Consider the following 10,638-nt stretch of genomic DNA (forward strand, 5'->3'; position numbering starts at 1 on the left):
AACTTGCTTGCTTTTCAGCTTCTAAAGAGAAGAGTTGGTTTCTGGAGGAACCAGACGCAAGAGGAACCCCAGGGTAGAGCCAGAGCAGCTGAGAACTTGTCCCCCGGCTGCAGTGCCTGCGCCAAGTAAGCTTGCTTCGAAACTTTACCTTCTAAGCACATTTCCATTAAATAACAAAAATAAATCCCCCAGCCCAGACCCCACACTGCAGGAGGGAAGGCTGCTGACTGCGGGACCGAGGGTGTGTGTGGCAAGCAGGGTGCTTTGCTGGCGCAGCTCAGCGTCTTTGTTTGGATGCGGGGCGGCCGTGAGTTGTGTCCCTGTGATGCTCTGCTCCTCCTAGAGCATCCTCGCAGGGCTGAAGCAAAGAGGTCTGCTTTGGTAAAGGAGGAGTGCATCCGATGTTATCCGCAGAAAGGGAGCTGACGTCCATTCTAGGACTTAGGGACCAAACCCCTGTTCCCTCGCAGAGGCGCTGTGTGGGGTTGCTCCCCTCCTTCCCTCCTCAGACACATCCTGATTGCGCCTCTCTGGGTACTGGAAAAACAGAAATGATGATCCTTGACATACAAATTAAATATTTTAAAAAATTCTTTCTTATATTAACCACATTAATATTACAGAGATTCTACAAAGCTGTATTTATATGAAATAATTCATTCTCACTCTTTCTAATCAACTCAGAAAATAATTATAAGGTCTAAGCCTGTATTTTTATGCTTTGTTGTTTCCAAATTATAGCCCCTACCAAACAAACAGAAAACCCAACCGACCAAACAAAAAGCCGCCCATAAATTACTGTTATTTTCAGTTTCAGTTTTTTGCTTTGTTTCTGCAAAGCTGTATTTATATGAAATAATTCATTCTCACTCTTTCCAATCAACTCTTAAAAATGACTGTAAGGCCTACTTTTATCCTTCGTTGTTCCCAAATATGTGGTCCCTACAAAAACAAAACAAAACAAAAAAAGAAAACCATAAATGAGTATTATTTTCAGTTTCAGTTGTTTGCTCTTTTTCCTTTGTGAGAATGAAAAGATATTGCTCAGTTTCTTTTCAACTTCTATAAAATAACAACAAAAAGGGGGAGGAGGACAGAGAGCAAGGATGAGTGGGAAACAACCAGGAGCTTTTTCTGGAACTCACTGATCTGAAGAGCTGTGGAGCAGAAATGGTGATTTGTCAACTTTCTTTGGCACGCAAATTAGTCTTGAGTTCAAAACTCCCAATTTCTGATTCAAAATGGTATGTGAGGAATGAGGAGGTCAGGGAGAATGTAGCCTGATAGTCTATACTGCAGGGTTCAGATGCTGGCTTTAGTTCTGAGAAAGCTCAGCTTTTCCATTTGGACCAGTGGTAGGTACGAGGTGACAGCCTCACACTGTGTCACATAACCAGGACAGCAGCAGGTGGAGTGGAAAGAACCCTGCCTGGAGAGATGAGAGATTAGGGTCTCCTCCTGGCTCTTTGGAGGGGGTAGGGTTGGGAGGCACTTTCTTCATCAATGACCTAAAGTTTCCTCACTGTATATACATTAGGAAAGACTCATTGCTTATTCTCAACCAGGGCTCCACATTAGTCTCCTACACATTTTTTTTTTTTTTTTGAGTGAAGACTATACTTGGCTCAGAGAGCTCTGACTGCCTTTATTTATTCAATGGCTAAAAAAAATGAGATTCAAAAACAAATGGGCTACCTAAAGGTGGCAGCCTTACTTCTACCCCTAGTCTCACCCTTAAAATTTGGGACACAAGCGTGTTGTCTCCTGGCTGTAAGTCATTGCTCAGGCCCAAGCTTGCCTCTGACACCCCATGGGGAAGCTTCTTTACAGGTATATTCTGAAAATTGGGAAGAACCAACTCAGCACTTCCTGGGAAATAAGTAGTTTTCTTCTTCCTTAATGAAGTCCTGTGGTAGACATGTCCAGGAGTTATGCAGACCCACCTGAGGGCAGAGTTTGGTTCTGAGTCTTTTCACATGAATATTTTTGAACAGTTACATGAAAGGTGCAGAAATTGGTCTTCTTACTATTCTTCACTGATTTTAATTGAAATAGACATTTTATTGACTTATACATCCTTTTTTTGAAGTTGATGCACATTTCTATTTTTTTAAAAAATCAATTTCCCAATGATGACTCAATTTCCCTGCACAGAGAGTGATTCTTAAACTGTGTGGCCAAAACGATTTTGATGACTTCTAAAAAAGGAGAAAAATCCAAAGTTGTTTTCCTTTGGAACCCCAAACTCCTTCAGTCCCTTGAATGTTATAAATGGTTCTCTATATATTACATTTCATTGAGTTGTCATATATCAAACTGGAATTGTCAATTTAAAAAGTCAGATTTTGATGAATACTTGGTATCCTCATCACTAGTTCTATAGCTGTTCTCAACAACTAAGACCAAGAGACAGAAGAGATGCATGAAATCTGTGTCTTAACATTTCATGTCTTGTGTTCCCAAGGTCATCCTAGTCCCAAGTCTTCCCTCAGCATTGGCTTCACTGATCATTTTTCTCTTAGCATCTGCTTAAGCCTTAGATCTGGGGAGAAGATGGTTAGATAAGGTGATGACTTTGCTTCTCAATATAATGACAGTCACCCTCCACCACCCACAACCTCCCTGGCTTTGGGTAGAGCCACTGTACTGCATCATAGGATATGGCTGCCCTATGCCAGCAATAACATCCAATCTGAGATCCTCACAGCACTGGGAGCACTTTAGCCATCCTAGATATTCATTGCAAAGACGTAACCAAAAATAGATGAATTTTTAATTGTAGGCCTTAGCCTATGCATACTGTGTCAGGAACACAGTAAGAAAGAATGACTAAACTCAGAGACTCTGAAGTGCAGCCTAGATATGAAGACCCTATTTCCAGAGGCACAAGGTGATGATTATCCCTGTTAGTGTTGGATTGATGGTTAGGGACCACCAGAAAGAGCTCTTGTATTTCAGTGTTTCCTTTTGGTTACTAATTTTGTGTTTCTTTTCTCCCAGTTTCCCTGAAATATAATTAAGGAATGGAGTTTTCACCAGGACCAGAATGTAGGCTATTGAGTAGGTGGACCTCAGATGCTATCAAGGCACTGATGGACGTTAGACGAGAAAGGGTCAAGTATTTATGGTTAACGAGGTTTGTTTTAGTGAAAACCTTATTTTCTCAGTCTGTGGCTTGGACAGCAGGCATGTCTCTGGTCCTAAGGTTCCCTGCACTGTGCACATGAAGGTGGGCAGGGAAAAAGTCAGTATTAAGAGCTTGGAATAACTCAGATCTTCTCAGGGCCCTTCTATACACATTTTCTTCATGGCAGAAACACCAGTGAAATAAATAAAGATCTAATTAAAGGTAAATACATAGCCAAGTATAAAAGCTAGTATTACTATAACAACATTTTGCAACTATACTTTTTGTTTTCAATTATATATAAGAGATCAATTCATTAAAAAATTAGCCTAAAAGCTAGTATTATTTTATTGTAGTCTTTTTTCAAATTAATTTTTATTGCATTATAGGTGCTTTACAATGTTCTGTTAGTATCTGCTGTATAACAATGTGAATCAGCTATACATATACATATATCCCCTCTTTTTTGGATTTCCTTCCCATTTAGGTCACCACAGAGCACAAAGTAGAGTTCCCTGTGCTATACAGTAGGTACTCATTAGTTATCTATTTTATCCATAGTAGTGTATATATGTCAATCCCAGTCTCCCAAATCATCCCACCACCCCCCTTTCCCACTTGGTATCCATATGATTTTTCTCTATGTCTGTGTTTCTATTTCTACTTTGCAAATAAGATCATCTATACCATTTTTCTAGATTCCACATATATATGTTAATATATGATACTTGTTTTTCTCTTTCTTTGTTACTCCTATAATATTTCATTTATATGTTTTTCTCTTTCTGACTTACTTCACTCTCTATGACAGTCTCTAGGTCCATCCACGTCTCTGCAAATGACACAATTTCGTTCCTTTTTAAGGCTGAGTAATATTCCATTGTATATATATACCACATATATATTTTTTAACATCTTTATTGGAGTATAATTGCTTTACAATGGTGTGTTAGTTTCTGCTGTATAACAAAGTGAATCAGCTGTACATATACATACATCCCCATATCTCCTGCCGCTTGCGTCTCCCTCCCAACCTCCCTATCCCACCCCTCTAGGTGGACACAAAGCACCAAGCTGATCTCCCTGTACTATGCAGCTGCTTCCCACTAGCTATCTATTTTACATTTGGTAGTGACTATATGTCCATGCCACTTTCTCACTTCATTCCAGCTTACCCTTTCCCCTCCCCATGTCCTCAAGTCCATTCTCTATGTCTGCATCTTTATTCCTGTCCTGCCCCTAGGTTCGTCAGAACCATTATTTTTTTTTAGATGCCATATATATGTGTTAGCATACGGTATTTGTTTTTCTCTTTCTGACTTACTTCACTCTGTATGACAGACTCTAGTTCCATCCACCTCACTACAAATAACTCAATTTCATTTATTTTTATGGCTGAGTAATATTCCACTGCATATATGTGCCACATCTTCTTTATCCATTCATCTGTCGATGGACACTTAGGTTGCTTCCATGTCCTGGCTATTGTAAATAGAGCTGCAATGAACATTGTGGTACATGACACTTTGAATGATGGTTTTCTCAGGGTATATGCCCAGTAGTGGGATTGCTGAGTTGTATGGTAGTTCTATTTTTAGTTTTTTAAGGAACTGCCATACTATTCTCCATAGTGGCTGTATCAATTTACATTCCCACCAACAGTGCAAGAGGGTTCCCTTTTCTCCACACCCTCTCCAGCATTTCTTGTTTGTAGATTTTCTAATGATGCCCATTCTAACTGGTGTGAGGTGATACACGCATGGAGGCTAAACAATATGCTACTAAATAATAAGAGATCACTGAAGAAATCAAAGAGGAAATCAAAAAATACCTAGAAACAAATGACAATGAAAACACAACAGCCCAAAACCTATGGGATGCAGCAAAAGCAGTTCTAAGAGGGAAGTTTATAGCAATACAATCCTACCTCAAGAAACAAGAAAAGTCTCAAATAAACAAACTAACCTTACACCTAAAGCAATTAGAGAAAGAAGAACAAACAACCCCCAAAGTTAACAGAAGGGAACAAATCATGAAGGTCAGATCAGAAATAAATGAAAAAGAAATGAAGGAAACGAGAGCAAAGATCAATAAAACTGAAAGCTGGCTCTTTGAGAAGATAAACCAAATTGATAAACCATTAGCCAGACTCATCAAGAAAAAAAGGGAGAAGACTTAACTCAACAGAATTAGAAATGAAAAAGGAAAAGTAACAACTGACACTGCAGAAGTGCAAAGGATCATGAGAGATTACTACAAGCAACTCTATGCCAATTAAATGGCGAATCTGGAAGAAATGGACAAATTCTTAGAAAAGCACAACCTTCGAAGACTGAACCAGGAAGAAATAGAAAATATAAACAGACAAATCACAAGCACTGAAATTGAAACTGTGATTAAGAATCTTCCAATAAACAAAAGCCCAGGACCAGATGGATTCACAGGCAATTTCTATCAAACATTTAGAGAAGAGCTAACACATATCCTTCTCAAACTCTTCCAAAATATAGCAGAGGGAGGAATACTCCCAAACTCATTCTATAAGGCCACCATCACCCTGATACCAAAACTAGACAAAGATGTCACAAAGAAAGAAAACTACAGGCCAATATCACTGATGAACATAGGTGCAAAAATCCTCAACAAAATACTAGCAAACAGAATCTAACAGCACATTAAAAGGATCATACACCATGATCAAGTGGGGTTTATTCCAGGAATTCAAGGATTCTCCAATATACGCAAATCAATCAACATGATACACCATATTAACAAATTGAAGGAGAAAAACCATATGATCATCTCAATAGATGCAGAGAAAGCTTTCGACAAAATTCAACACCCATTTATGATAAAAGCCCTGCAGAAAATAGGCACAGAGGGAACTTTCCTCAACATAATAAAGGCCATATATGACAAACCCACAGCCAACATCATCCTCAATGGTGAAAAACTGAAACCATTTCCACTAAGATCAGGAACAAGACAAGGTTGCCCACTCTCACCACTCTTATTCAACATAGTTTTGGAAGTGTTAGCCACAGCAATCAGAGAAGAAAAAGAAATAAAAGGAATCCAAATCGGAAAGGAAGAAGTAAAGCTGTCACTGTTTGCAGATGACATGATACTATACATAGAGAATCCTAAAGACGCTACCAGAAAACTACTAGAGCTAATCAATGAATTTGGTAAAGTAGCAGGATACAAAATTAATGCACAGAAATCTCTTGCGTTCCTATATACTAATGATGAAAAATCTGAAAGTGAAATTAAGAAAACACTCCCATTTATCATTGCAACAAAAAGAATAAAATATCTAGGCATAAACCTACCTAAGGAGACAAAAGACCTGTATGCAGAAAATTATAAGACACTGATGAAAGAAATTAAAGATGATACAAATAAATGGAGAGATATACCATGTTCTCGGATTGGAAGAATCAAGATCCTTCTTTATATTTACTTTCTTCTTTAGTTGTCTTATTGTTTTAATGAAGATAGAGCCACAGGATGCTACAGTTACTAAGAACGATAGAGAATAGATAATTCAACCTCAGCATTTCACGCATGAAGAACCTGAGGCCCAGGGACGTTAAGAAAGTTTTCCATAGTCTTGCAGAGATTTCAGGGTTGGGAGTAAATCTCTGTATTCTGGCTACATTGCTTGTGTTTCTCCACTAGAATGCTTTTCTCATGAGGACCACAGTTGGACCAATCTTTCTACCAGATTCCTTGGAAATCTATCTCCTCTGTTCCTTGCTTCTGGTGACATCCCTCTACATTTCCCTTGCAGGAAATCATAAAGAACAAGAAGGAGGGTTTCTTGCTGCAGAATGAAGAGGCATCTGTCAAATACTGCCAGGCTAAACTTGATCAGCTTTCAAAGGCCCTAATGGAAAGTGTTTCAGCAGGAACTTTCTCTGTTCATGGAGGGCACAAACTCTACAGGAAAGCAAAGGAAAGGTTTGAATGGGATTATTGCCAAGTACCCAGGAAAGGAGTGAAGGTGAGGGATAAGGGAAACATGGGGAGCCTACATAATAGAGTCAAGGGGGTTTCCTGAAAATCTGAGAGCATAGCACCAGGTGTGGATAATGAGAGAGCATGGGCATATCATGACAGCTTTAGCTCTCAAGGCCCATTACATGCTATTTATCCCTGAGGAGAAATGTCCAGTCCCCCAAAACAATTATGGATTTCTAAAATCCACCAGAGACAGAACAGAAGTTATTCATTTTCTTTATCCAAAAACATGACATTTAATGTGCCACATGCTGAGGATTTATGATGCAAAGTCAGAATCTTTGTACTCAAGGCTGATTAAAGTGAGAGAGGAAGTCAAATAAATAGACAATTGTATATGGAGGAATAACGCTTATGAAACTGTGATCCTGGGCTGCACTGGTGGTGGTAATAAACATCATAATAACAATACAAAGAATATATATCGAACTGTTATTGCCTATAGGTATAATGTCAAGCTCTTTCTCTAGAGATTTAAATTTAATCCTCCAAAAGATGTTCTGAAGCATCTACTCTTATTACCCACATTTTATATATGTGAACTAGGAGGCACGGGATGGTTAAATAACTTGCCTAAATTTACACACTAGCAAGTGGTAGGAGAGAACAGCTGCATAGATTACAGTCAGACTTTCACATTGGGCACATAGTCTAGGAAAATTTCCTGAAAAAGAGGGGGATGTAAGTTGAAATATTTGTACATGTTGTTCAGGTTGAGATGTTATCCAAAGGGAAGAGCCCCAGGTAAACATGCAAATATATGAGACTGTGGGTTTGTACAACTGTGTTTAATTCTGACTGCTTGATACCTGGAACAGATGGAAGGAAGTAGCACTGGGCGGGGGAATGGAGAGAGATAGGGAGAGTCTCTGGTGACACTCGGGAGCTTGGATGCTCTGTAGGAGGATCCTGGAGCATTTTAAGCAGAAAGTAAAAATGACATGGATGGACTTGTTTGTACAGAACAAGTCTCCTCAGTAGGAATCTAAAGTGCTTTGGTCCTTCTTAATTCCTCAGGCATATGAGGTGCTCCAGAGCTTCTTGCAGTCTCAGGTGGCAACTGAGAAATCCATTCTGCAAGCAGATGAAGCCCTGACCTATAGGGAGAAGGCCATAGCAGGTATGGGGCAGGGCTTAACTCTTAGCAGGGTTGGGATGTTCCTGCAATGCCCTCTGACAGATCGAATGAAGATCTTTCCAAAATAACGAGCTTCCAACTCGTTTGTGGAATACACTCTCTGCTAAATCTGAAAATAACAGAGTTGTGGTTGGACATCGGCCAGACGGTCAAGGCCCTTCCCATCATATTCTCAGACCTGCTCTTGATGGTGTGGCACCAGGTGAATTCAGAGATTTCTCACCCTCTTTTTCAAATTTGATTTGGTCTCTGATCCCAAGAAGGTAGAGTTTGAGCCTGACCTGCTACTTTCTTCTCTTTCTGAAACCTTAATGGGGCAGAGGAGCGAGCCAGGAAGGAGGCAGCTGAGAAGGAACAGGAATTGCTAAGACAGAAACACTGGGAGCAGCAACGGCAGATAGAGGCTCAAGAGAGAAGCCTCAGGGAAGACATAGTCCAACTGAGAGAGAAGCTGGAGAGGGAAAGAGAAAACCTTCTGAGAGAGCAGGAAAGGATGCTGGAGCACAGGCTGAAGGTAAGTCTGGCATGGCCTCACTAGTTCCTGACTGTCATTGACCTGGCACATCAGGAAGGAATGGGTGAAAGTTAAAGCAAAATTAAAAAAAAAAAAAGCACTACTGCCATTTACTGCATTTGATTCACTCAAAGTTTTGAATCCTGGCTTTTCAAAAGATCTTTGAATTCTGCTCCACACTGAGACCCTGGAGAGTCCAGGATGACCTTGGCCCCTCCAAGTCCTTGAAGAATATAAATAACCTCTCCAAGATTTTAGATTCTCTATAGCTGAGATTCTAGGAAGATCTCATGGAGCCCAAATTATTCAGGGTTTCGTGGATTATCAAGTAGCTCTTCCATCTAGGTGTTTTTAATATTAGCGGCAATTGGGTGTTTTGCTAAGATCACTGTCAATGGTCAGGAACCCTACTAGCACCAAAGACCCTGATTTGGATCTATGCTGACCTAAAACTATCTGATATGTCCAGACATAGAAGTGTGGGGAACTGACACCTTATCAACTTGCTGTAGTTTTCTCCAGGTGTGGATAGCTTGCCTGTGTTACCACATAGAATTGGGGGAATTCTCTTTCCCATCTAGAAGTGTTTATATGGGATTTCTTGATCAACTTATAAGTTCCCATTATTTCCACGATATGGGTGACCATGCCATCCCAAATGGGACTGATAATTTGTGCAAGTGAACTAATCTCTCTCTCCCAACCCTAAGTTTTGGTTGGAACGTATGATTGCATTTGTCCTCATGCCTGACTTAGAACCCTAGCAAAGCCCTAATGGTGTATGAATATCAGTAATGTTGGGAACCATCCTTCCTCTCACCGTCCAGGTCTAAACCAGAAGATATTCTTTGCTTCAAATATTGTCCTTTGATGATCTAATAAGAGAATAATTATATGTGTCAAACAGAGACAAAGTTCTTAAATATAAAATCTGACTCTTGAAAAAATGGGGATTTTCAAAAGTTCGTTTTTTCCTCTGCCCACAATCCTTTGTTTTAGGTTCAAAATGATCTGCTTACTGAAGGATTTAGTAACGAATCCGAGCAGATGAAAGAAGAGATGAATCGTCTAAGAAATATAATTGAGAATAATAAAAAGGATAAGACTCCTTGATTGCACAGACCTTGGCCACACTTGCCACTGAAGCAACTGCAATTCTGTCTGTTCCTGCTAAACTAATTGGTCAGGGTCTGAAGAGTCTGAGCTCACTGTTTAAATAGGATTAGCTTTTATTTTAAGGAAATTATAGAATGTGGATATATGCTCTGTCCTATTTTTGACATGTATGTTTTTTAGTTTCACTCAGAAAGCTGTAAACATAAAAAGTGCCTACTAGAGGATATCACTGCCTGACACACTTTAGATAGATTAAATGTTGGTTTTACTAGTTAGTTTAAAGGGGAAAACAAGTAACTTTATAACAAGGGTTGGCAAACTTTGGCTTATAGACCAAATCTGCCCTGCTATTTTTGTAAGTAAAGTTTTATTGGCACAATACCACACTCATTCATTTGTATATTGTCTATGGCTGCTTTCATGCCACAACATCTGCAGAGTTGAATAGTTGCAACAAACACTGTTTGACCCATAAAATATAAAGTATTTCCTCTTGGGTCCTTTACAGAAAAAGTTTGCCACATGCTGTTTTAGGAGGTAGAAAGAGACTAAATTTGCAATAGAGGTAAAAATTACCTTGAAAAAACATGTCAAGAATGACACTGAAAGTCACAAAAGAAGAATTATATAATTTATACATATTAAAGTCAATTCTCCTCTAATTCACTTATAAATTTAATGTGTTCTGTGGTAAAACTATGTTTTTATAAAGAGAGGTAG

At 39.3% G+C, this 10,638-nt stretch overlaps 1 protein-coding gene across 1 annotated transcript; it reads left to right on the forward strand.

The window, feature by feature from the left end:
- The first annotated feature begins 401 nt into the window (after positions 1 to 401).
- LOC133087145 (guanylate-binding protein 6-like) lies at positions 402 to 9,915 on the forward strand. The gene is made up of 6 exons (XM_061183922.1): positions 402 to 534; positions 2,465 to 2,556; positions 6,921 to 7,133; positions 8,168 to 8,270; positions 8,609 to 8,802; positions 9,802 to 9,915. The coding sequence occupies exons 1-6, from the start codon at positions 402 to 404 to the stop codon at positions 9,913 to 9,915; spliced, it is 849 nt and encodes a 282-aa protein (XP_061039905.1).
- The last annotated feature ends 723 nt before the right edge of the window (positions 9,916 to 10,638 follow it).

Source organism: Eubalaena glacialis, chromosome 3, assembly GCF_028564815.1.
Source record: "Eubalaena glacialis isolate mEubGla1 chromosome 3, mEubGla1.1.hap2.+ XY, whole genome shotgun sequence".
Lineage (NCBI taxonomy): Eukaryota > Metazoa > Chordata > Mammalia > Artiodactyla > Balaenidae > Eubalaena > Eubalaena glacialis.